Source organism: Phycodurus eques, chromosome 7 (assembly GCF_024500275.1).
Source record: "Phycodurus eques isolate BA_2022a chromosome 7, UOR_Pequ_1.1, whole genome shotgun sequence".
In the NCBI taxonomy this organism is placed as follows: Eukaryota; Metazoa; Chordata; class Actinopteri; order Syngnathiformes; family Syngnathidae; genus Phycodurus; species Phycodurus eques.
The window spans coordinates 4,035,650-4,063,293 of record NC_084531.1 but is presented as its reverse complement, the minus strand read 5'-3'; the positions used below and the strand labels follow the sequence as shown (position 1 = coordinate 4,063,293).

The following is a 27,644-nucleotide window of genomic DNA, read 5'->3' as shown; positions in this document are numbered from 1 at the left end:
TCTTTTTAACTCACAGTAACATGCCACCAAAGGGAATAAAACACAGTGCAGACCCTGAATATACGAAATCCCAGCAAGTAGGTGGGAGCTGCTAAATTGGATGGAGAAAATTGATGGATTGAAACTTGATTAATAAAATAGTCTTTCTTCCATTTGAAACAGATGGAACATACTTTTGAAAATCCAGCCAAGTCACCACAAATAAAGAAGAAACGTCATTCCAAAACATCAACTTCAGTGGATTCATTTGAAACGACAGCTGCAGGTACGCAAGTTGTACAAACCATGAGAGGATACCATAATTATCAGATATTTTTCTAGACAGGATGCACATAATGCAGTTCCAACTTTACTGTAATACAATAGAGGACCTTACAATAATAGTTTGACCTTAATAGGATTTTGGTATACAGTAAGTTGTTGATAAACAATTTCAGCATGTGATATTTACGTTATTTGGTAACTTGACCCAGGATGATAACATACAACAATAAAAAAAAAATGCAGAATAAAAGATGGAAAACATTGGTGTCATCAGACTAATATAATGATAAACCACTGCAACCAAAAACATAATGCTAGTCACCTCACATACACATTTCCTCCATTCTTTTATTGTCATTAATGTCACTTTGTGGCCTTCTCGTTACAGGTGCAGGTCGAGAGATCAGCATGCTTTTTTCAAAGTTTGCAGATATGTTATCGTAGGTCACATTCAAACAACTGTATTTCAAGTTTCAATTCTGCTGTTTTAGTTGTACAATTTCCAAACTGTGCCTGGATTTATAACGACTTCAGAGTACATCTAAATGTACATGCAATCTCAACCAAAGCACAACCAAATTGTTAAATGGCCATTTAAGGCATTTTCATGTGGGCAAAGGGTTTCAGGTTGGATTTTGTTGGATGTGAAGGTAGATCAAACACACACACACACACCACTGTAGTGGGGGTTCCAATACTTTTGCTCTTTGTCTGAGAGACATCATGCTATCAGTGTTTCCCAACCTTAATAGAGGCAAGGCACATACTGTATTTTACTTTGGCAACAGGTGGCTACACACATAGCCATAATTATGTACATTCTGCCATCTGGTGGTAGAGCAGTTAATTTTTCTGCCTGTCACTGTAAGCCATTGGCATTCATAGTTAAACGAAGATACATTATTTTTATTTATAAATAATAATTTTCAGAACAATTAAGTGAAACTGGACCGTTTCCAGGGACACACCTGATGAGCTCTCACAGAACATTAACATTCACTGCTATAGATGATTAGGCCATCTCTCCATCCATGTTCAGCTGCTTAGCCTGTTCCTTTTGTTTAAATAGCAACAACTAGTTACAGAACACAAGTGGAGCTTGATCATAGACTAAAAACAATGTCATCATAACACCTGGGCCTTTTTCCGAGTTCATGTCAAAATGGCGTCACATACTTTTAAGATTACACATCGTTAAGAATTACAAGGCCAACAATAACCTTTTTTAACAATAGTCCTTTTCAGCGATAACCGCACAATTTTATTGAATCAACGTATAAAACATTGGCATTTTTGCTGTCTTATCAGTTGTGTCACAGGTATCAAACTCAAAGCCTGGTGGCCGGCGTTAACAAATCATGTGTTTCTACTTCGTGTTCTTCTGTACCAGAATTTCAAATTGTTTTCATGTTTAATAATGCTGAGAATTGGCAAGTGTTTTACAATAAGAAAGTTAGGCGTGACACTGGCAGGTGGCTGCGTTTGGCATTTGGACCATTTTCAACTGCACGAAAACCTAACGGATGTACGAAAACTGGGTCAAATTTTCAGCGAATATTATTTTTTTTTTTCAAAACTAGGGCATAAGAAAACCGAGGTTCTACTGTATATGTATTGATATGAATAGGCTAGGCGGCATGGTGGCCGACAGGTTAGAGCGTCAGCCTCACAGTTCTGAGGACCCGGGTTCAATCCCCGGCCCCGCCTGTGTGGAGTTTGCATGTTCTCCCCGTGCCTGCGTGGGTTTTCTCCGGGCACTCCGGTTTCCTCCCACATCCCAAAAACATGCATGAATTGGAGACTCTAAATTGCCCGTAGGCATGACTGTGAGTGCGACTGGTTGTTTGTTTGTATGTGCCCTGCGATTGGCTGGCAACCAGTTCAGGGTGTACCCCGCCTCCTGCCCGATGACAGCTGGGATTGGCTCCAGCACGCCCTCGACCCTAGTGAGGAGAAGCGGCTCAGAAAATGGATGGATGAATAGGCTATTGTATTTTATAGGGTTCCACACTGATAACGGCCCTCTGAAGGAAACCTACAATGTGGCCTGCAACAAAACTGAGTTTGACACAACCGGTTTATGTCGTAATACTACATTATAGTAATTTTTTTTATGGCTTATTTCAGTGAGAGAGCAGCAGTGGATACAGCTCAAAGGAAGGAGCTGGAGAGCCTTTTCCAAGAAGCTCAAAATCTTGAATCTGTCCTAAAACATAAGAAGAATCACCTGAAGAAAACATTGGTTCATATTTCTGATAAATTGTAAGATTAATTTTGCTGCATGAACTATATCCTTGAGATGTTTCATTATAGTGAGAAATAAAAAGTAATTTTGTGTTCTCTTTGAAGTGCATGCAGAATCTTAATTCACTCCTGAAGTTCACATGGCAGTATACTTGGTATCACAATACAGTATGTCATTTCTATATATGACTATAATTGCTGATAATAATATATCTTTAATATTTAATATATTTAGTATCTTGGATGTTTCTTCTCAGAACACACTTGTTTGGTTTTACATGGTAATTGCAAATGATTAAATGAAATGTGTGTGTGTGTGTGTTCTTTTTACACTGCCATTTGCAATCATAACAATACTGTGACTGCTATGATTGTAATATTAATTCTGTTATGACTTACCTATGTTTGAAGAGAACTCAGTTAATTTCAAACATTTACTTTTAATTGTGTTAGTTTTTGTCTTTGAATTTTCTTTGTTAAATGTTAAAAGTACAATAAGTGTTTTTTTTTGTTTTTTGTTTTTTTATTTGGTGCTGTACGGCTGTTAGGTCAAGCAGAATGGAAGTTCTGTATCTCTTTTATGCCGCAACAGTTTGACTGTGTCACAGTGGAGTTTTTAAGCTTCCGCTGTGGTTGCTTAGTGTTATAATTGAAGTTTATTGAGAATCAGAGTCGAACAGAACAAAGTTTCTAGAGGGGAGAGAGAAACAAAGACAAAGCACTAATTGTAAACAGGATGAGAAAAGTAAGTCATTACATTATCTACAACAATGAAACATTAAATATGAGTGTTGCATGGGGCTGTAGTGTTACACCCTGTGAGGGAAGGACAGGACAAGCTAGAACAGGACATGGACAGGAGAAGAAGCATGCAGGGCAAGGGTCGTGAACCCGGCTGTACAATGGAAGTGGGGTGGGATTGACTGTAAATTATAAGTCTATTGGACGAGAGTATGAGTGAGGGATACACAAGCAATTCGCATATTCATGAGTTATTTGTCGCAATAAGTGAGTGTAGCGTTTGGAGTGCAGTATAAAGTATTATTATCCATCAAATGGCTATGCTGTGGCATTGAATGTTCCATGGAAGCCGTATGGGATATTAACTGGCACCTCAGCCCGGCCCACCTCTTGGAATGTCTTGGCATCCAAAGCCAAGAGGAAAGTACTCCTGTCCTGAAAAGAATAATCAAACGGGGATAATAACTAGTAGTCTTAGATTTGCAGACTTCCAGGAAGCAAATGTTGTGTCAGCATGTGCATCTCAAAATTTTTTAAATTAATTTCTCATTACATTAACTTTGAATACTGTATTACATTTTTGTGTAATACTGTATGTGTACACTGTCATATTTCTTGCAGTATACTGATTATGAACAGATACACTGTAATTGTGCAGTTGAAGATTTCCAAAATGACATGAAAGCGAAATTATATAATTGCTCGATTAGTCTGTGTGCCATGCCATTCATTGTGTACACATTCTATTAATAGTAGATGTTGAACATGTTCAGTCTAAATTAGTTAAAGAGGATAAAAATGAATGTGTGTAAAATGTGCAGGTCTGGGTTAATACATTTTGTTTCAGAAAAATCAAAATGGATTTATATTGTTTTTGAAAAGAGCTCTTGTATGAAGCCACCATTTAACAACATTTGTACATTTTGAGCAGTTAAAGTAAGTGAGCTTTGTACTAAATGATTTCTTTGGGAACTGATGGATGTTTTCTTCCACAAAGTTTTACTAAATTGGACCAACCTTATTTGGAGTGATGATCACAGACAAAATTACGCCATCATCCTCCTCTGTGGCATCAGGGGAGGGTATAAAGACAGGTTCTGAGGGATATAGACCAGGTTGTTCCCAGACCTTTAAGGAAAAAGTAGAGGAAAGGTATGAAACCTTAAAAACAAGAAGCAGGAATTTTGCTGGTTATTGTTACTGTTGATTATTTATCTAAAGCTTAAATTTCAGTTTTCATTTTTGCCATAATACTGTAACTGAAAAACTGAGTGAGAGCTAAATTTCACACACCTTCATGTGTTTACCCTGAAGGTCCATCTTGATCAATGTGTCCCCTACAAGGTGTCTGAAACCGCAGCCATAGAAGTAGCGGTAGGGCCGGGTGTTGTACTTGCCATAGTTGATCTGTGGAAACTCAAGACCACCGTACTTATGAAGGTCTTCCCCATGGAGATCCTCGTGGGTGCAGAATATCTGCACAAATATGAAAGGTTTGATTAATGAAACTGAGGAAATCATCTAAAATAATGTGGTAAGTAGTTTTTTTCCCTAGAGATCCTAAAAGTGGAAAGTGAAAACATGCAATAGTAATGTGCACCGTTAGGCAGCATACACAACCAGTGGTGGTTGTAGACAAATTTGACTGGAGGCGGGGGCAGGCTGGGGTCAGCGGTTTTGTCATAGGACACAGTTTTAAACACATGCACGTACACACAGTATTTTGTCTAAATTGCTTCACTGTATTTATTTATTCATGGTATTTCTTGATTGTATTTTGTACTGCATTCAGTACATTCTTTCGTGATATTCTAAAGCCTGACCAGGGACTGAGTATTTCAAACTAGCACATAATGCGGCCATTACATTGGCACTGGCCCTGCCTACAACCACCACTGAACACAAGCAGTAATAATTTGACCAAGTTCAAGTTAAAATAAATTTAAATCTTGTGAAATGATTGGGAAAGCAGTCTACCTTGTTCTTGCCAATCCTTAATGAAGTGGCCAAGCTGTTGGGCAAGCTGTTCAAGTTCTGGTTGAAGGGTGTCTTATCATCAACATTAAGAGGGAGAACAAAGCGACGTGGAAAGACTCTACACAGTGTATTATACACCTGTGAAGAAATAGTTATGTCACTATCCGATTTAAACCAGCTGTTGGATAGATATTATTTAGCTAAGTATCATGCTGCTTTTCTTTAACCTGCCTACCTCATCAAGATCTTGTCCAGACTTGCGAAGGTTCTGGACATTGTAGTTTGAAATTGCCTGACCATCATCTGATGCGCACAAATCAACGATTAAGCAACCGTCTTCCTCAAAGGCGTTGATTTGGTGGAAGGTTGACAGTGGCTGAGCAAGGTACTTTAGGGAACTCACCTGGATTTAGCAAGGAATTTAAGTGTGGTTGAGGCAGAGTATGCAAATTGAAAAGACTGAATTTCAATTAATTCAACCTCACCTTCCCCGTTTTTTTGGGAATCAGATGGAAGATTGTTTTGAGTTTGGGGTCCCAGAAGAAGCTGTTACTAATGCTCTTTCCTGTTAACTTGCCTGTTATGATCTTCAACAGGTCCATCTTGATAGGTTGCTCAATGAACACCACGTAGTTCTCAGACATTGCTACAGTAGATTACACAAAGATTGTATTTGCTTTAATTACCATGGCATTGATAATTTGCTGGCAACTCAGATTTTCTCTTGAGAAACAACAAAATAACAGATCACATCACCTTAACAGACAATATTACGATAGTTGTTGCGGCAACTACATTTACGGAATATAACACAATAAACTATGGAGAAACAAATGATCTGTAGTAGTCTTTGGGGTTTGGGTGCATGAAAAAGCACAATTTCATGAATGAATCTCTCAACTCTTAAAAACTTAGGTTGAAAAAAGCATTGTTGATGGTAGAATCTATAAATCTATATATAAAAAAACAAAAAACGTCTGGCGCTGGCCGGCTGCTTATCACATCTGCCTCACAGTTCTGGGGACCCGGGTTCGAATCCGGCCTCGCCTGTGTGGAGTTTAGATGTCCTCCCCATGCCTGCATGGGTTTTCACCGGATACTCCGGTTTCCTCCCACATCCCAAAAACATACATGGTATGTATGGGATGTGGATGTGTGATTGGCTGGAGACCAGTTCAGTGTGTACCCCGCCTTTCGCCCAAAGATAGCTGGGATAGGCTCCAGCACGCCCGCGACCCTAGTGAGGATAAGCGCTACGGAAAATGAATGTTTGTTTTTCGGCAGGGCTAGATATTGTTTTGAAGTGTTACAGTACAGGACTTGGTAGATCTGTTGCTTACCAAAACTGTGATAGTAGGATGGTTTGGCACTCTCAGTTGAGGGAATAGAGCAAAGCACCTTGGCTCCCTCAAGGGTTTCTTCGCTGTTGTTTTTGGTTTGAGCCACTTGGATAATGTTGTAATATGATCCTGAAAGTACATACACAAATAGTTTCTGGTTTATTATACCAGACAAGTACAGAAGGCTAGTCCAGAAGCAAACCAGTCTTTATCTTAAAAACTGAAATACTGTACCTTTAGGGGAGTATGAATTCCCCATGTTGTATGTTGTTCCATCAAGATCAGTGTGAGGGTGTGCGGTGGCACCGTTAACAGCAATAAAATTGCTCCAGTTCACCTAATTGATACAGAGCCAATGGGGGGTGGGGGGCAGTGGGGGGGAATAACTTTTAAAAACCTTTCTTAAGCATGCGTTGTTTAATTTACATAATTAATGGTTAAATAGATGTTACGAGTAAGCTTTGGACCATAGATACTCTGAGATCGAAAAGCCCTAGTACTGTGACTGATCTTAGTTTATGAGCTGAAAACCCAAATTATGTAAAAATAAACAAATACATACTTGAAATAGTTTAAATTGTGGAGCCTGAATCTATAATCTATGAAAGTTTAACTTGTTGAATGGAATTATGGAAAAAAATAAACTTTTCCATGATATTAAATTTTTTTGGAAAGGGTCTGTAGGTCAGTTAATTCTAACAGAGTTCCATTTTGGATTTTAAACCCTTCTCGTGAGATGATTGGACAAACCCAACGAGAAGTGGCAGTTTCAGAGTCTACATCACTGCAGATGCTGCACCGATCCGCATGTCCATCTCCCTCTCCATTCTTCCCTCACTCGTGAACAAGACCCCGGGATACTTGAAATCTGCCCTTGGGACAGGATTTCGTCCCTGACCCGGTGAGGGCACTCCATCCTTTTCTGATTGAGGACCATGGCCTCAGATTTGGAGGTGCTGATTTTCATCCCAGCTGCTTCACACTTGGTTGTGAACCATTTCAGCGAGACTTGGAGATCATGGTTTGATGAAGCCATCAGAACCACATCATCTGCAAAAAGGAAAGATCTGATACTGACACCATCAAACCGAACCCCCTCAAGACCCAGGTTGCACCGAGAAATTCTGTCTATAAAGGTAATGAACAGAATTGGTGACAAAGGACAGCCTTGGTGGAGTCAAAGTCAAACTATCACTGGAAACGAATCCGAGTTACTGCCGGCAATGCAGACCAAACTCTGACAACGGTCCTACGGGGACCGAACAGCCCGTAACAGGGAGTCCGGCACCCCAGACTCCCGGAGAACCCTCCACAGGATTCCCAGAGGGACACGGTCAAACGTCTTCTCTAAGTCCACAAAACACATGTACTGTAGACTGGTTGGGCGAACCCCCATGCACCCTTGAGGGTCCTGCTGAGGATGTAGAACTGGTCCACTGATCCACGACCAGGACGAAAACCACTCTGCTCCTCCTGAATTTGAGATTCGACTTCCTGACAAACACTCATCTCCAGAAGCCCTGATTAGACCTTACTAGGGTGGCTGAGGAGTGTGATCCTCGTATAGTTGGAACACGCCCTCCGGTCCCCCTTCTTAAAAAGTGGCACCACCACCCCGGTCTGCCAATGCAGAGGCACTTTCCCCGAGATGTTGCAGAGGCATGTCAACCAGGACAGCCACACAACATCCAGAGCCTTTAAAAACTCAGGGTGGATCTCATCCACCCCTGGGGCCCTGCCACTGAGGAGCTTTTTAACCACCTGCTTTCCCCTCCTGAGAGGCTCGGCGGTGCAGCGGAATTTCCTCGAAGCTGTCCGGAAGTCGTTTTCCATCACCTCGCCTAACTCCTCCCACGCCCGGGTTTTTGGCTCAGTGATCACCAAAGCTGCGTTCCGCTTGGCCAGCCGGTACCCATCAGCTGCCTTAGGTGTCATACAGGCCAAAATGGCCAGATAGGACTACTTCTTCAGTTTGACAGCATCTCTTACCGCTGGTGTCCACCAACAGGTTCAAGGATTGCCACCATGACAGGCACGACAACCTTATGGCTACAGCTCAGGTCGACTGCCTCAACAATGGCACGGAACATGGTCCGCTCGGATTCAATGTCCCCCGCCTCTCCCGGGACGTGGGTGAAGTTCTGTTGGAGGTGGGAGTTGAAGCTCCTTCTGATAGGGGACTCTGCCAGACGTTCCCAACAGACCCTCACAGTACGTTTGGGTCTACCAGGTCAGACCGGCATCTTCCCCCATTATTGGCGCCAACTCACCACCAGGTGGTGCTCTGTTGACAGCTGCGCCCCTCTCTTCACCTGAGTGTCCAATACGTGCGGCTGAAAGTCCGATGAGACAAACACAAAGACGATCATCGATCTGTGGCCTAGAGTGTTCTGGTACCAAGTGCACATGTGGATACCCTGATTTGTGAACATAGTGTTCATTATGGACAATCCATGGCGAGGACAGAAGTCCAATAACAAGAACACCACTCGGGTTGTGGTCAGGGGGGGAAATTCCTAAAAATCACGCCCCTTCAGGTCTCACTGTCTTTGCCCACATGAGCGTTGAAGTCCCCCAGCAGATCGAGGGAGTCGCCGCCACTGCTGCTTGGTGCATAGGCCCAAACAACATTCAGGATCCGTTCCCCTACCTGTAGGTGGAGGGAGGCTACCCCGTCGTCCACCATGGTAACCGCCAATATTCAGGCACCAAGTCGAGGGGCAATAAGTAAGCCCACACCTGCTCTGCGCAGCTGGTAACTCCAGAGTGGAAAAGAGTCCAACCTCTCTCAAGAGGACTGGTACTGGAGTTGAAACTGCGTGTGGAGGTGAGTCCGACTATATCTAGTAAGAACTTCTCAATCTTGTACACCAGGTCCAGCTCCTTCCCTGCCAGAGAGGTGACATTCCACATCCCCAGAGCCAGTTTCTGTAGCTGGGTATCGGCCCGCCAAGGTGGTGAGCCCATGGGAAAGGGAATCCACGTTGCCTCATCGGGCTGTGCGGGCTCCATGGGTGCAGGCCCAGCCATCAGGCGCTTGCCTTCGAGCCCCACTTCCAGGCCTGACTCCAGAGGGGGGCCCCGGTGACCCACGTCCCGGCAAGGGAAACTGGAAACAATTTATGTTTTACATCATAGGGGGTCATTTGAGCCGTGCTTGGTCTGGTCCCTCACCTAGGACCTGTTTTGCATGGGTGACCCTACCAGGGGCATTAAACCGCAGTCAACTTAGCTCCTAGGATCATTAGGACACACAAACCCCTCTACCACGACAAGGTGACGGCTCATGGAGGGGTGTAATATTATGATTTGTTCTTCAAAAATTACAAGACTATTCTAATAAAATTACATTGTCCTATCAAAATGCCCAAAATCTCTTGAAAAATTAAAACTTGATTCTGGTGGGAAACAAAATGTTAAATCCTTCTCATAATATTACAACTTTACTCCACTAAAATGTGATGTTCCTTCTCACACTGTTGCAAATGTATTGTTATAATAACACAACTTTTTGTTGTGTTATTATAACATAAGAACTTTTCGTTTTTATGAAAGTACAAATTTATTCCCATAATATTTTTTTTATTCTCAAAAATACTGCTTTATTCTCAGATTTTTATGACTTAATACCTGCGATATTATTTTTATTTTCAATGAGGTCCACCTCATACTTATTTACAGTGGAAATAGCCTTTCAGACTCAATGAAAGATTTTTCCGTGCATTTTTCATGGGTTCTACGAGCTATTATACACAAATGAAATAAGCTGCAATGCACAGTTGAGCCTTGTCAGAAATGTTTATTTAAGTTTTCAGTTCGTAAAACAACACTCATTATTACCTTTTTGGTCGTCTCCAGTGTCTCAGGGTCTATCTTGTGCATCATGTTAGTTTCAGTGCTTACATAGTAATCACCTTTGTAGGTCACAATGCTCACATTGGCATTATCTGTGGGCTCTGGAGGAGATATAAGATGTTTCCAAATTACAACACAGAAAAAGATGAGTTAAATTCATAATCGGTAGTTTGTGTGACTCAAGTCTTTACTACAGTATGTCTGTCAAACTAATTGAATCAGCTTCTGTTCTGCTGTTAGACAAAGTACTCACTTGGTAATTCAAATCTTGAGAGGAAGCGTTGAAAAACGTTTTTACAAGGGTCTGGCACAGTGATGGTTCCAAATTCGGAAACAACAATGCGGTTATTTTCATTGTTGGCCTGGTAACTGTCACTGGAGAGGAAGCGGCTTTTGTAAGTCACCTGTCCTTTGGAAATTTTGAACTGGTGAAGTAGAGCCATGCCATCAAACCAGTGGTTAAACCTGAGGAAGACGACAGTTAAGCCTTGGGACATGGTGTCTTCATGATCTTCTGAGGATTTATTTTTCACAAGGCATGATACTTACTTATGGTTTCCAATTTCAAACTTCCCGGGGCCATTCCTCAAGAAACTGCCGTTGATCCATTGTGGGAATTTGCCCTTGATGTTTGTTTGGATTGGATGAGGAGTATCATCCACTGTGCACACAATCTTCTCAATGCAAGGCAGACCATGCACATCTGTGAAATGGTTGATGTTCTTCTTTAAATGTTGTTTTTTAAGTGCTGTGGGAAAGCATTAAAAACATAAATAAATAAACATTGTCAATTTGCCCATGTATTACTTCGTTAAGCAGATGGTTTACCTGTCTTGTTCTGCTGGTGTTGAATGGTATTCATGGCTGTGGTTTTGTATCTAGTCACAGTGTCAAGACCCTGCATGCTCAACCCGTGGTGCACTTTCTGCATGACTGGTGTTCATTTTTATACAGTGCAGTCCCTATGGTTGTGACGTACGCCAATAGGGATAAGTCAGCAGTTACAGTGAAAAAAAAAAAAGGCTCAAAAAGAAAAAAAATAAGTTGAAAGCAGATTACAATAAATCATTCAATGTATTAATAAACTAATTCGTTACACCGACAAGTGGTAGAATCCCTGTGGATAGAGTCCATGAGTCCATTGATTGCACACAGAGGTCTCTCCTGGAAGGAAAACAAAATCTGTTCATATTATATAAATAGAAACAAGAATATCCATCCATATATCCGTTCAAGTATCTTGGGGTCTTGTTCACAAGTGAGGGAAGAATGGAACGGGAGATCGACAGGCGGATCGGTGCAGCGTCTGCAGTGATGCAGACTTTGTATCGGTCCGTTGTGGTAAAGAAGGAGCTAAGCTGACTCTCACCCATGGTCATGAGCTGTGAGTTGTGACCGAAAGAACAAGATCTGGGATACAAGCAGGCGAAATGAGTTTCCTCCGCAGGGTGTCTCCCTTAGAGATATAGTGAGAAGCTCGGTCATCCGGGAGGATCTCAGAGTAGAGTCTCTGCTCCTCCACATTGAGAGGAGCCAGATGAGGTGGCTGGGGCAACTGATTCGGATGCCTCCTGGACGCCTCCGTGGTGAGGTGTTCCGGGCATGTCCCACCGGGAGGAGAGCCCGGGGACGACCCAGGACACGCTGGAAAGACTATGTCTTTCGGCTGGACTGGGAACGCCTCGGGATCCCCCCGGAAGAGCTGGAGGAAGTGGGTGGGGAGAGGGAAGTCTGGACGTCCCTGCTAAGCGGTAGAAAATGGATGGCTGGATGCATGATTAAATTAACTTAAAAGTGAATAAGATTTCACATTTGGTGACATAACCCTTACTTTCATTAAGTGCATCAAGCCTGCGACCCAATGACTTCACCAGACTGTTGCATTCTTCATTTGAAACACTTTTGCAGGCCTTTACTGCAGCCTCTTTGAGTTCTTGTTTGTTTCTGGGGGTTTCTCCCTTCAGTTTCCTCTTCAGGAGGTAAAAAGCATGCTCGATTGGGTTTCGGTCCGGTGATTGACTTGGTCCACTGATTGACTTCCACTTTATCCCCCTGATGAAGTCCTATGTTGTGTTGGCAGTGTGTTTTAGGTAATTTTCTTGTTGCATGATGAAGCTTCTCCCAATTAGTTTGGATGCATTTATCTGTAAATTGCCAGACAAAATGGTTTTGCAGACTTCAGAATTCATTCTTCTGCTACCATCATGAGTTACATCATCCATAAAGACTAGTGAGCCCCTTCCAGAAGTAGGCATGCAAGCCCAAACCATGACATTACCTCCACCATGGTTCACATATGTGTGTGTTTTGCAGATCCTTTCTTTCTCCATACTTTGGCCTTTCCATCACTTTGGTAGAGGTTAATCTTGGTCTCATCAGTCCAGAAAACTTTGTTCCAAAACATTTGTGGCTCATCTCTGTACTTCTTTGCAAAATCCAATCTGGCCTTCCAATTCTTTTTTCTGATGAGTGGTTTGCATCCTGTGGTATGGCCTGCATATTTCTTCTCTCAAAGTCTTCTTCGAACAGTGGATTGTGATACCGTCACCCCTGCCCTGTGGAGGTTTGTAGTGATGCCACCGACTGTTCTCTTTGGGTGTTTCTTAAAGCTCTTACAATGTTTCTGTCATTAACTGCTGTTCATACCCTTGGTTGACCTGTTTGATGTCTTTTGCTCAGTCCACCAGTCGTTTCATTCTTTTTCTGGACATTCCAAATTGTAGTATTGGCTATGCCCAATGTTAGTGCAAAAGCTCTAATCGATTTTCCCTCTTCTCTCAGCTTCAAAATGATTTGGTTTTCTCCCACAGACAGCTTTCTGGTCTTCGTGTTTGCTGAACAACAAATGCAGTTTTCACAGGTGAAACCCAAAGCCAAAAAAAAGCACTAATGTTTAAGCAATCAATTTAAAAGGCAACACCTAAGCATTTAGAAACACCCATCAGGCACATGTTCCAATACTTTTGCTCACTGTGGGCGGCTTCAGAATACAAAAAAGTGTTCTTTGTTTTGTCATATACTTACTCCAAAATGCAGAGACTGGAAATTAAAAGCAATTTTGAGTTAGAGTACAGTACATTAAAATGTTCTTGTGTTTTTTGAGCCGGAAAGTATTCCAAAATAGTAGATCAGGTCTCTTCCCCTTACCTAGTTACCTCGTAATATGGTATGAAGTCATGCTTTGACTTTGGTCACAAAGGTGAATTGCTGATGTGGTCTATTCTTATCAAATGAACATATTGTTTTAGATAGAAAGAATTGCAATATCAGAATATTTTTTTAAGGTGTGTACACAGGGTGTGGCCAATAGGTCACTCTTCTTATACCACGGCTCAAATCATGAATCAGAACTCTCCTAACCGAGAATCACATTTGCCAATATTCCATCTTTCAGAAGAGCACAGCAGCAGTGATGAATACATCAATTGCCAATAAAGACAAATACATTAAATACAATGCATTACAGATTCCGATAATCAAAACAGATTTTTTTCCGAGACTTCAAAGGACAATGATCAAAATTAGTTGTCAAGCTCAAACATCCCAATAAAAGAAGGAGAAGAGAAAAAAAAAAGAAAATAGCTGTACTCCAGTCTCCAGTAGTCCTTCAGGTAAAATGACACAATTTCAGCCACGTGTAAAATGATACTCTTGATGAAATCAGAAAACAATAGAAATGTACAATTAAATCGAAGAGGGGTTTTGACCAAGTTATTATTATTATTATGGTGTCACAACCGTGTAACCATTTCATGTAGCCTATATATTTTTCATATTTTTTTCTGAGCTTTGAGCTTTTTAATTGAATGATACAGGTTATATCTCAAGTACCATGTAGTATCAAGTTCATGGTAGATTATACTGAGAAGAATTTACCCATTGAAGCAAATTTTAAATGATTAATTTTCCCAGTTTGAACCTCAACATGTAAAACAATTGATAATAGTCTGAACATGACTGTTAATGGCATGACAAGATTGATCGCATTTAAAGTCGATTTTTATCTTACTATTTAGTCTCATTTAGCCTGTCAAGTCCAGCAAGCCATCGACTGAGTATCGACAATTAATCACTGGCCGATTCTCGAACTTCAAGGTTTCGTTGTATACAAGTAACTATCCGACGACCTGCATCTGTACTCACCTGATTGTGTTATCTTCCGTCTCCAGTGTTCCCTCCGTGCCTTCCTCCGCCTTGCTGCCTGCTCCAGCCACATCGCCAAGCTGCCCCACCTGCTCACGTTCCCGTTTCCTGCTCGCTCCTGGTCCCGGTCCACCATCTCGCCTTGGATATCCTTAACCTGAGCCAATCCGCAATAAACCTTTCTAAATCTACTCCCTCAGTCTGCTCTTGGGTCCAATCCAATTCACATACGATTTTGAATCGTGATAGTTTTTCAGCATTCATATGTAATTTTGAGATACAATTACAATCTTTTGTTTTCAAGTTAGGCGCCACGGTAAACGACTGGTTAGCACAGTTCTGAGGACCGGGGTTCAAATCCCAGCCCCGCCTGTGTGAAGTTTGCATGTTCTCCCTGTGCCTGTGTGGGTTTTCTCTGGGTACTCTGGTTTCTTCCCACATCCCCAAAACATGCGTGTTCGGTTGATTGAAGACTAAATTGCCCGTAGGTGTGAATGTGAATGGTTGTTTGTTTATATGTGCCCTGCGATTGGCTGGCGACCAGTTCAGGGTGTACCCCACCTCCCGCCCGAAGATAGCTGGGATAGGCTCCAGCATGCCCGCGACCCCAGTGAGGATAAGCGGTACAAAAAATGGATGGATGTTTTCAAGTTGTACTTGCATTTCAACTGCTCAGTAGCAGCAAATTGTGGGTATTAACTTGCCTGCTCATTGTGTTTTCATATACTTTTCATATATAGACAGTTTGTTTTTCTAATACATTTTGAAGACATTTAGATCAACTTGAGCATTAAATACATTTTATATGACCGTTGAAATACCCACAAAAGCAATATATACCCTGCAGGTTTCATATCATCCAATTTAGTCTGAACACTCCTGAAACACAATTGAGCCATTTGGAAATTTGCAAGTCATCATGTGCATACAATTTGATTACTTTAGTTCTACTTGTTTAAGAGAGTAATTCTAAGGGAATGTGAAACAGATTGATTTGTGCTTCCAACCTGAGGCAAGGAAAGAACTGCTGTGTCATACGAAGTCATCAAATACACACAACTGATACCGATCAATGCAAACTAGAACTAGCAGACATTCCAACAGCGTCTTCCCTCTTGCAATCAACTTCTTAAACAGCTAACCTACAATTCCATTACAACATGCTGGCAATTTTTTAACTTGAGTTCGTTGTCACATTTCTGTGGGGCCAATTATATATTACTCATGCACTCACTGTAGTAGTCTCGCCACGCTGCACTATTCGCATATCTGTTGTTGACCAATACTGGCCACTCATGCCAGAGTAGCATCTGCTCCATTTGCACACTGATTGAGGAGTATCTGCAACATTTGCACAATCAACGTTGTCCCAGATTATCGCACCACTCGTCACTTTAAACCGCATACACTCCTTGAATCTCGGCGCCCTTTGCACAATGGTCTTTGCACCGGACTATTGCAATATTAGTCATTCGAACTGCTCTAAGTGCTAGAGGACTTTGAGCATAATTGTCAAAAAAAACCACAAAAAAAAGTCTGTTTTTTTTTTTGTCAATGTCTTTATGTCTCAAAAGTGTTCTCTGTCAATTGACTGTCTGTTGTCGTACTAGAGCAGCTCCAACTTCCGGAGACAAATTCCTTGTGTGTTTTTTGGACATAGTTGGCAAATAAAGATGATTTTGATTCTGATACCAACAGTATTTACTTCATTGACAATTAATGGTCTCTGGTCATATATGTCACGTGACGTGGAATTTAATGACTGACATACAAGTTTCAAGATATAGGAAATTATTTTTTTTGTGAACTTTTTAAATACCATACAATCTCCATCCCTCACCTGGAGCCGTCACCTGATCGTGGTGGAGGGGTTTGTGTGTTCCAATGGTCCTAGGAGCTAAGCTGTCTGGGACTTCACACCCCTGGTAGGGTCACCCATTGCAAACAGGTCCTAGGTGAGGGACCAGACAAAGACCCCTAGTAAAAATATTGGACCTCGTTTTCCCTCGCAATTGAAACTTTCAAAAATGAAGATACCAGTGTTTCTATTGGAGCGGTTACTACTGATGCTGCAGTGGCTACAGCAACCTGCGTTACACAACCACAACAAAATTCAAAGTTGAAAATTCTTAAATGTTCAATTGTAAATCATTTATTTATAAAAGATTTATTTTTGTAGTCTTATAGGGAGGAAATAATTCAAGGATTATTTACATAATAAGCATACATAAATAAATAAAAAACACAATGCATGTTTTTTTTTTACATTAGTAATTTATTTTGCAAATTATTTTACATTTCTGCTGGTAATAATTTAAGCAACGACAAAATCCGAGGAGCCGTTAGGGAGCCAAAACAGCCGGCTCTTTTAAGTGAGCCGAGCCAAAAGAGCCGGTTCTCTAAAAAGAGCCGGAATTCCCATCACTAGACAGTAGTTACGGTTTATTGTTTAAAATGGATCCCCATTAGTTTTCACCACAGTGGAGACTATTCTTCCTGGGGTTCCTCACAGAAATTAGAAACAAGTGAAATAATATTATTCTTTACAAAATCTAAATGAGTACAAGCCTACACCTAAACTTTCCCTAAGTAAACTAATGTAAACATAAAATTAAACTCAAGCTCCCGGCCAGCAGGCCACTTTCAGCCTACACAGCAATTTCGTCCGGCCCGCAGGAAGTCAGCATGACATTGGCCCGCACAATGGCATCAGCCAAACATGTGCACGTAATTCTATGAGTAGCATCTTCTTATTTGTATGAACTATATAGTACTCAGTGTTGAGGTTGTGGGGATACGACTTGTAAACCTCAGAGTGGCCTGTAAAATGAGATGGCTCGAGCGCACGCTGCCTTTCTTTGTTGTTTAAAGGTAATAAGTTAGTTAGTAAGTTAAACTTAGTTAGCTTGGCAGCAACTGTTGTAGTCAAAATCCCTAGATGATCGCAATTTCAGTAAGTCCTGGTGATTAAATTACTCTCGATAATCAGAGTCCACCCCTCAGGTCAGTCTGGTGGCCGTCCAGGGCACCCGAGGTGAGGTGCTTGGCTGAGCTGTTCAGGAGGTCGTCCAGGACGCCAAACACCAGGGTCTTTACAGAGCCATTCAGGCGGACGGCCACGGTGCCGAACCCAACGGTAATGCAGGGGCCAGGCACCAACCCAGGGTGGGTGGAAGCGGGCCTGGAGGAAGGTTCAGAGTCCACCCCTCAGGTCAGTCTGGTGGCCCTCCAGGCCACCCGAGGTGAGGTGCTTGGCTGAGCAGTTCAGGAGGTCGTCCAGGACGCCAAGCACCAGGGTCTTTACAGGGCCATTCAGGCGGACGGCCACGGTGCCGAACCCAATGGTAATGCAGGGGCCAGGCAATAGTTTTCGGGTGGAGGCCGCTGGACGAGGGCCGCCGGAGCGGGGACGGGTGGTGGCTGCTGGACGAGCGCCGTCGGAGCGGGGTCGGGAGACGGCCGCTGGACGAGTGCCGCCGGAGCGAGGTCGGGAGACGGCCGCTGGTCAAGCGCCGCCGGAGCAGGGTCGGGTGGCGGAACCAGAAGTGTTGCTGGATAAAATGGATGGTGCGGGTGATGCTGGGATGACAGGTGAGCTTGGAGTTGTGCGCCCACTGAAGAAGATAAGAGCGTGCGGAATCGGGTACGAACAGTCGGTTTGGAGGTCCGGTCTTGGGATCCGGGTGAGTCTTCTGAGCCTCTTGAACCACCTGTTCGATTTTCCAAGTGGCTGCTCCCACGAAGCATGAGGAAGGGAGGATGGGTTCTTGTTCATTTAGACTGGAAGGGGGTGCAAACATACGGTGGAGGGCATCGGGCTTGCGGAAGGAGAGACAGAAATTAAACCGGCTGAGAAATAATGCCCATCGATCTTGCCGCGGATTAAGCCGCTTGGCGGAACGGAGATTGGCTAGGTTTTTGTGGTCAGTCCATACAATAAAGGGTGTAACGATCCCCTCCAACCAGTGCCTCCACTCCTCCAGGGCCCAAACGATGGCTAGCTGCTCACGGTTCCCGACGTCATAGTTACGCTCGGGTATAGACAGGCGACGGGAGAAAAAGGCACAGGGATGAAGTCTTTGGGAAACTGGGTCAGCTCCTGCTCCCGTGTCAGAGGTGTCAACCTCCAACACGAACTGAAGGGAGGTGTCAGGGTGTTGGAGGATGGGAGCACTGGTGAATAGTTCTTTGAGGCGTTTCAATGCTTGCGATGCGACAGGGGTCCAATAGAAAGGTGAGAGGTACGGCAACCTTGCTGTAGTCACGGATGAAACGATTGAAGTTGGCAACCCCAGGAAATGTTCAAGCTTCTTGCGGGTGGAGGGAATGGGCCAGTTGACTGCTTGGATGTTTGCTGGGTCTGGTTGTAACTGTCCTTTGGCGATGATGTAGCCCAAAAAGTGAACAGAAGAGGTGGATTTCGCATTTTTCAGGTTTCACGAAAAGACGGTTGTCAAGAAGGCATTGGAGGACATGCTGGCGATGTTCTTTGGCCGAGCGGGAGAAGATGAGTATGTCCTCAAGATAGACGAAAACGAACCGATTCAGCTTGTCGCCGAGGACGTCATTGATGAAAGTTTGAAAAACAGCAGGGGTGTTGGTTAATCCAAACGGCATGACCAGGTACTGGAAGTGTCTCAGGGGAGTATTGAAAACCATTTTCCATTCGTCCCCTTCTCTGATGTGGATGAGATGGTATGCGCTGCGTAAATCCAAATTCGTGAATGTCTGAGCATCGCAGAGGGGTTCAAAGGAGGGGTCAATAAGGAGCAGTGGAGGTTGGTTTTTTATAGTGATGTCGCTGAGGCCTCGGAAATCAATGCAGGGGGAGAGAGTGGTATCTTTCTTTTCAAGTGGATATAATAAAACCAAATAGCAGCCATGTCAAACTCGCAGCCCGGGGGCCACATCCGGCCCGCCACATCATTTTATGTAGCCGGCGAAAGCAAATCATTTTCGCCAGCTTCCATGATTCTTCCCAAAATCTGTACCAAAATTTCACATCGTAATGTAGCCCGGTGGTAATTCGGGGTACTAAAATCTTGCAGACCTTAAAGGGTTAATATAAACTCCTTTATCATCCATCCATCCATTTTCTGAGCCGCTTATCCTCACAAGGGTCGCGGGAGTGCTGGAGCCTATCCCAGCTATCTTCGGGCAAGAGGCGGGGTACACCCTAAACTGGTTGCCAGCCAATCGCACGGCACATACAAACAAACCGCCATCCGCACTCACATTCACACCTACGGGCAATTTAGCGTCGTCAATTAACCTACTATGGGGATTGAACCCCGGTCCTCAGAACTGTGAAGCAGACGCTCTAACCACATGGTTGACAAATGTTACTGGCAGAGGTGTGGACTGGAATCACATGACTGGGACTCGCGTCATGAATTTGATTACTTTAGACTCGACTTGACAAAATGTTACAAGACTTGTAACTCCACTTGGACTTGAACAGTAGTGACTTGTGACTTCACTTGGACGTGGGTCCTTTGACTTGATATGACCTGCTACTTTTACCAGACGAATACTCTGCATCTCTCTATCTCTGCAGGCTACTTATACATTTAATTCAAGAATCATGAATGATATAACCATGTTGTTGCTTTCAATGGTTGTTGAAAACAGCAACAGTGTTTTCAATATCATGCACGTGGAATTGTCACACAGAATAGATACCAACGGTATCTATTTGTAGGGTTTTGCAGGTTGTCAATTAACCTAGCATGCATGTTTTTGGGATGTGGGAGGAAACCGGAGTGCCCGGAGAAAATCCACGCAGGCACGGCGAGAACATGCAGACTCCACACAGTGGAGGCAGACGCTCGAACCAGTCGTCCACCGTGCCGCCCGCTTCACAGTAAATCCTCAGTATTGTGGGCCCTCTTGTGGCAGTAAGCACAAAGCACCACTATTAGAAGAAAAAAAAAAAAAAAAAAAAAAGCATTCAACTTTCATCTACACGAATGCAAAAAGACCAAACCCACACAATGCATTTCATGCAAAATCTTCAATCAATCTAGTGACATTTTCTGTGTGGCTTTAGTCCCTCGCAGACAAATATTTATAATAATTAAATAATAATAATAATTTTGTTGCATGAAAGAAAATTCCTGCAGTTCAATCCGGAGTTGCACTTTCCACTTCCGTGTAGTTTGCCCGGGAAGCATTTCCTCAAGGTTTATTCGAGACGAGGTAGGTTCAACGCAAGACAGCTCACGATAAAAGGCACGTCAAGTTTGAATAAACAGCTTCTCCCTGTCAAATGAAACATTACTTCTTTTTGTGTGTGTTTTGTTTCTTTAGCAACCTGTTATCAAAGAGGCGCTGAGACGAGCTGCGTTAGTCATGTCGGTATGCTATGTTTTACCACTTTCGCCGATTTTCGACTTGTTGCAGCTGTATAATCAAATGAAGCAATAGTGACTGGATATTTATCACAATACGAACATTAATTAGCCACAGCTTGCTAGTTCTCAAAGTTAAAGGGTGAATATGTAACAAAGGTTTGATACATTCTACAGACACATACCTTACTGTAAGCAATTGTACGTTGTACCTGTATATGTTCTTAGTTATTATTATTTTATATTATTATTATATTATATTATGTTCTCAGCTCTAATGTACATCTCTCATCTGCTGTCAGTATGATTTATTTATTTATTTTTTAAACAAGCCCACCTGGGACTCTCGTGAGGATAAGCGGTCCGGAAAAATCAATGATTGAATGAATCTTTATCTAACGAGATATCGAAACTTGTAATAAGTGATGATGTAAGTACGAGTAAATATTAAATGAAATAACATTGAAATGGGAGTACAATTTCAAGGTTTTGGTAGCTTTCTTGATATTGACCTTAAATACAGTTCCGGTCCTTTCATAATAACACAAAGAATAGGCTTTACCTAAGCAAATTTACATTTGTGAGTATAAAACTTTGCAAGAAATAGAATGAGATTAATTAGTATTACTTTTCAAGTGATGTGTTGTCTCCCACATTCCTAAAAACATGTACGGTAGGTTAATTTAAGACTCTAACTTGCCCGTAGGTGTGAATGTGAGTGCGAATGGTTGTTAATTAGTAATTCATTAGTATTACTTTTCAAGTGATGTGTTTAGTTTAGTTTTACTTTAGTTTATTTTTGTCATATATTATTCCGCAAATCAATAGTCAATACAAAATTTTACATACGAATCAAACAAAGACCAAAAGGTGTACACTGAAGCCAAGGCTGAAATTGTGTACCATTTTAAAATATTAAAGTGTGAAAGAAACAAACTAAAAGGTAAGCTACTGGTGGAACTGGCCTGGTCTTGATTTTGGCAACATTGAAGTCCATACATACATACATACATACATGCGTTCATCCATGCAACATACAATATATCCATATATATATATATATATATATATATATATATATATATATATATATATATATATATATATATATATGTGTCAACCCATGTTATCATACACTGTACACACTGTACATACATACATATGCACACCCATATAAAATATTTTTGAGAGGGCAAGACAAGTAAAAATAAATAATAATAATATGGTTGCTCACCTGTGCATAACACATTTTTGGGAGATTTTGTCCAGTGAAACCAAGGTGGAACCTTTTGGCCATAATTCCATAAGGTATGCTTGTCGCAAACACAGCACTGCTCATCTCCAAAAGAAAACTAGAACTACAATGAAGCATGGTGGTGGCAGCATCATGCTTTGGGGCTGTTGTTCTTCAGCTGGAACTGGGGCCTTAGACAAGGTGGACAGAATTCTGAACAGTTTCAGTTACCAGTAGGTTTGGGCATCGTTTGAATTTGAGCGATTTCGGTCCCGATTCCAGTTCCAAACGATTCTTGATTCCGATTCTTATGGTGCTGGGTCAAAACAGTTTGCATGGTTTAAATAAAGGCTGTCCAAATTATGAACATCCATTTTCTTAGTAGCCTGCAGCATAAACTAAAATGAACAAATGACTCAGGGTTCGTTATAACCAGTATCAATATCAAACCTATTAAATAAAAGGCAATGTGTGTGGAACTAATCCAATTGACTTAATATTCATTAATTATTGTTTGAGCTAAAAGTGAGTTAAAAGTTATAGCATTGTTAAAATAGTCATTTGTGACTGCAAGTATCTGAAAAAAAAAAAGAATTCATTCTTTTTAAAAATCAAAGTTGCTAAAATTCCCAGATATTGTATCCTGTCAAACAGGACAGCTAATGTAAAAGGCAAAAAAATAACAAACTACTAGAAAGCTCTGTTTCAGAATAGGGAAGGGAATTACCATTTGAGAGGGCAACACAACTTCAAAATATAAAAGCCATGTCCAAACATAAATCAAAAATTGTTTTTTTTTTTTTTTTTTTTAAATGTATGCACATGTATTTATGTATGTAAAGCATGCTGCACATAAGGTACGGGTTTGAGGGATATATTGGGTGTGTATGTATTAATGTATGTATTAATGTTTATACGTGGTATATGCAAATAAGTATTTTTTGCATATATATGTGGAAATGTTAATGTAAGCGCTAGAGAAAACAACCATCTTTATTTTTTTGATCAAGGTCAATGTGATGTCTACCAATGGCACATCCCCTCTTTGGTTTCTTGATGTATGTGACGGGAGATTCTATTTCCAAGGTCAGTCCCTTACATATATTTCTCTCATAACTATTCGTGTACAATCAAGACTATATTAAAGGTCCCATATTTTACCAAACCAACGTTTTCTAGTATTTGGGAGTTATATTGGATTTTGTGGTGCCTCAGTAAACATTTGAAATATGAATTAAAATCGTCCACGCATTCCTGAGTTCCAGATGTTTTTCTGTCGAGAGGCCTGAAATCAGATCATTCCAATTTCTAGAGCTTATCTACGTCACTAGCGAAGATCTCTGCCTACTTCTCCGCTCCCAGCCAGCGCTGTCAACATAACAAACATGAGTGCTCTCACAAGTGGGTCTTCTACAGAGGCAACCAGTCAGGGGAAAGGGGGCAGTCTTTGCCAAATATGGACAAAGCGGATACAAGACTGGGTTAAACAGAAGTAGCTGTCAGAGGGGCCTTTTATGGACACGCGTATGACAAAACCAAGGTGTTTTTTTAAATGAAATTAACACTTTTATACTAAGTCCATGTTAGAGAGCCACTCTATGGAGGTGTAAATAGCCAAAATACGGGACCTTTAAGATAACTGTACAGTATGAACAGCTGCAGCTAATTATTACTGTCATTAATAAACACTCAAATGTATTTTTTCAATTGTACAGTCAGATGAAGAGCACAGAGTATATTGTATTTGGTTAACAAATGTCATCAAGGTAGTATTTTAAGAAGCCTACACGTTAATAATATTCAGAATCTTTGCTTGAAACCTGATTATGACTGTACATATTGAAAAATAATCAGGTTCATTGTCTGTCGGTCAATTAGTTTAGTTTGTGATGTTTTTTTTTTTAATTATAAAAAGTCTGAAATCTTGTCCTCTTCTTTCTTGTATCCCTAGTTGACGTGGATGGAGTAGGTAAAGACATTGCTGGGACTAGATGTATGGATTAATATTGTTTGGAATATTTTCATAGTTTATGCAAGAGAATATACATAGTATGCGAGTATTGCTTCTATTACCATTTACACTGTACAGTATATATTTTTTTCCTCTCCTAGATGGGGCTGTGAGAGAGGACTCTTTCAGAAAGTCACAGTGCATTTCCTATTTGATCCAAAATAAGGACAACAAATATCTACTTTTAGGGGACAACAGCCAATTTGAAGTCCAACACTTAACTATCCAGAAGAAAAGCTTGCCTGGTAAGAAGTCACATTCTGTTGTTTCATGGTGGCTTTTGGATATTTGGATTTTCAAGTTTTTCTTTTGAAATTGCTTTTATAGTGGAACCTTATACCTGACGAGTCTTTTTAATTGATTTGTTCTACTTCTAAAACACATTAGAGGTATTCCAAATGAATCAATGGAAATTAACGGTACAGGTAGATTTTAACATTATTTACTGTCAAGTGTAAAGAGAAGGTAATCCCTAAAACATTTTCTTATGCATTACCTTAACTATTATGATAAGGGCATATCATAAAGTGTAAAATGATCACAAATAAAACAGTCTACCTTTTGATACCAAGTGCCAAGGTATTTTGCAGGTTGGTACAATAGCAGCAACTTTTGGTGTATCGTCTTCTCTTTGAACAATATCTTGTTGAGAAGAGTCCTTCTTTTAGAATATGTGGAATATGTCATTAAGAAAAAGGTAAACCCACATGTTTATTGTGGAGTAGCTGGCTGCTACATTGGACATGATAGCCGTTCATTTTTGCGTGACGTTTGAGGCTTTTTTTGTTTTTTTAAATTTGAAGTTCTACGACCTTTGTGGCGTTTACATCTTGATGCACAACTGCTTGAGGTTTTCAGCTCCTGCCTAAATTATGGTTGCTGCTTCTACACATAAACAATCCTACTTGTTAATGATTACTGTTGTGCACTGGTTACACTTAGACCTTACACCGATCTGATCGGCTTTAATATAATAATTCGCAGATCATTGATCGGCTCCGCAAAAGACATTTACTCCGCGTCCCCATAGTGTACACTATATTTGAATCCAAAAGCTAGTTTATTTTTAGCCTTGTCACGTGTCTTTTGACATCCATCCATCCATTTTCTGAGCAGCTTCTCCTCACTAGGGTCGCGGGCGTGCTGGAGCCTATCCCAGCTGTCATCGGGCAGGAGGCCGGGTATACCCTGAACTGGTTGCCAGCCAATCGCAGGGCACATAGAAACAAACAACCATTCGCACTCACAGTCATGCCTACGGGCAATTTAGAGTCTCCAATTAATGCGTGTTTTTGGGATGTGGGAGGAAACTGGAGTGCCCGGAGAAAACCCACGCAGGCACGGGGAGAACATGCAAACTCCACACAGGCAGGGCCGGGGATTGAACCCGGGTCCTCAGAACTGTGAGGCTGACGCTCTAACCAGTCGGCCACCGTGCTGCCGTCTTTTGACATACTACTCTAAATATCTGAAAGCCAATAAACTTATTTAAAAAAAAAAAAACCTGTCTGCGGTGTGGGACCGTCTTTTACGATCACGGGGCTTTATCTTGTCAACTCAAACGTGACAGTAGACACTTGTTACCATGGCGACGACATTGCGAAGCATGTATTATAAGAACAAAATGGGGAAAAACGTGTGGTGGTGGTCACTGGTGCTCAGGAGATTACGCCACACTGGCGGGGCCGGGATTTGAACCCCGGTCCGCAGAACTGTGAGGCAGATGTGCTAACCAGTCGGCTGCTATATGTAAACATGCCCGCGTTATGTCGCATCATGGTCTAAAGTTTCCGTGTGTGTGAAGTAATTACAGTTGTAATGTTGTTTTGACCTGACTGATTAGAATACATGAGCTGACCAGAGCAATGATTTCCGACCTTCATGGAGCGAAGGCACATATTTTACAATTGGAAAATCTGACGGCACACCAATTACTGGACTAGAGAATACTTTTAAAGATACTCAGTATACAGTACACAAGTATATACAGTAAATGAACAAGTCATTTAAATTGACACATTGCTCCATCTTTTGATCGGTTATCAGTTTTTTAAATTCGCTGATCATTGATCGGCCCCAAAAAAATCCTGATCGTGTAAAGCCCAGTTACACTTTAGCCACTGTAAATTATCTGCAAGATATTCATTAAAAACTGTTGTCATGGTTATTTTATAGCCCTACTGAGTCTCAATGGGCTTCACAGGCCCACATTTGACAAAGACAACAACGTCCCCTGAATTAAACGTGTCAATTGGCCAAGGAAAAACTCAAAAGCCCATTTGGCTTTTATCACTCAGTTGGAAAAAAAAGCCCTCTTTAGACTTCTAAAACTATTCAGAGCAGTGGATTCTGGTTCCCTATCTTGCTGTTAAGCATACACTGCAGGCTGAGTAGAAAACCAAATGCGTGTCAGCTGTAACAACAAAAGAAACTTGACTCAAGAGAAACGTCAAGGTTTAGACCACCATGGTATATCAAGACAAACATATTCTGTATTATCAAATTTAAAAACTACTGTGTTGTCTTTTTATTTTGTCTTTAGCTTCCCAATTCAACGTTCAGTTTTACAATGAATCTGGCCTGAAGGTCAGGAAGGGCTTGGCTGTCATGCTGTATGCTAATAAAAATGGCAGTAAGATGGTGGTTTGCTGTAGTGACAAGCGAGAAATTTACCCACAGGCAATGGTGAGTGTTAACAGTATTTCAGGTCCTTGCTCTACTCATGAATAGAGCCAGTCTACTTTATACAATTTTCCATGGGTTCAGTTAAAGCCTATTGTTGTTTGTTTTACCACAGGATCTTCCAGAGAATATTGAAACAGCTCACCACAAAGCTTTGTTCTACATGACTCAACTCCATGAAACACAAAACACATTCATGTTGGAGTCCTCTCTTCACCCATGTGAATTCTTGGGTTTTAAACCTGAGAAAAATAATTCTTCTCAACTCACCTTGGTCTTGCATCGTAAAGTTGACGAAGTGGATGAACGCTGCATGGTAAAGCTTTCTTAATGCAGTTTTATAATGTTAAATTGTCACTTTTAGGTACATTAGCTTTTTGGTTATTGAAAATGTGACTTTACAAAATGTGGAAATACATTTCTTATTGTATATCATATTCCATTCCATGCTTTTTACTGCTTAGAAAAAGACTAATTGCTTGCTTCTGTATTTACTAAATAAACAGAATACATTTTTCATTCATTTTCCATACCGCTTCTCATCACTCGGGTCGTGCTGGATTATTCCATTATTCATCTTAAATTTCAATGATACTGAAGTTGACAATTCATCTGTGTAGGCATGTGTATTAGTGATGTGTCTATAGCTAATCCCTAGTACAAAAACAGATCGGTGTACTACAGTGCATCTGGAAAGTATTCACATTGTTTACCTTTTTCCACATTTTATTTTACAGCCTAAATAAATGTGATTTTCTTTTCTTTTTTTACAATTCCACCCACACTACACAAAGGTTTTTATT

At 41.3% G+C, this 27,644-nt stretch overlaps 2 protein-coding genes across 4 annotated transcripts; one reads left to right on the top strand and one right to left on the bottom strand.

The window, feature by feature from the left end:
* Positions 1-268: 268 nt before the first annotated feature.
* LOC133405442 (carotenoid-cleaving dioxygenase, mitochondrial-like) lies at positions 269-11,330 on the bottom strand. The gene is made up of 12 exons (XM_061682372.1): positions 11,250-11,330; positions 10,971-11,169; positions 10,675-10,886; positions 10,407-10,522; positions 6,801-6,903; positions 6,567-6,695; positions 5,712-5,872; positions 5,462-5,629; positions 5,227-5,364; positions 4,543-4,725; positions 4,267-4,377; positions 269-3,684 (listed from the first exon to the last, which is right to left on the bottom strand). The coding sequence occupies exons 1-12, from the start codon at positions 11,323-11,325 to the stop codon at positions 3,568-3,570; spliced, it is 1,713 nt and encodes a 570-aa protein (XP_061538356.1). The 5' UTR covers positions 11,326-11,330; the 3' UTR covers positions 269-3,567.
* A 9,251-nt stretch (positions 11,331-20,581) lies between these two features.
* On the top strand, positions 20,582-27,306 carry LOC133405163 (uncharacterized). Of its 3 annotated transcripts, none has more exons than XM_061681891.1 (7): positions 20,582-20,762; positions 20,874-20,921; positions 23,159-23,234; positions 24,100-24,117; positions 24,348-24,404; positions 26,702-26,844; positions 26,957-27,306. In XM_061681891.1, the coding sequence occupies exons 1-7, from the start codon at positions 20,667-20,669 to the stop codon at positions 27,170-27,172; spliced, it is 654 nt and encodes a 217-aa protein (XP_061537875.1). In that variant the 5' UTR covers positions 20,582-20,666; the 3' UTR covers positions 27,173-27,306. The 3 variants fall into 3 exon arrangements, with proteins under 3 accessions (XP_061537875.1, XP_061537874.1, XP_061537873.1); XM_061681890.1 differs by having other exon boundaries at positions 24,261-24,404; XM_061681889.1 differs by having other exon boundaries at positions 24,100-24,141; positions 24,261-24,404.
* The last annotated feature ends 338 nt before the right edge of the window (positions 27,307-27,644 follow it).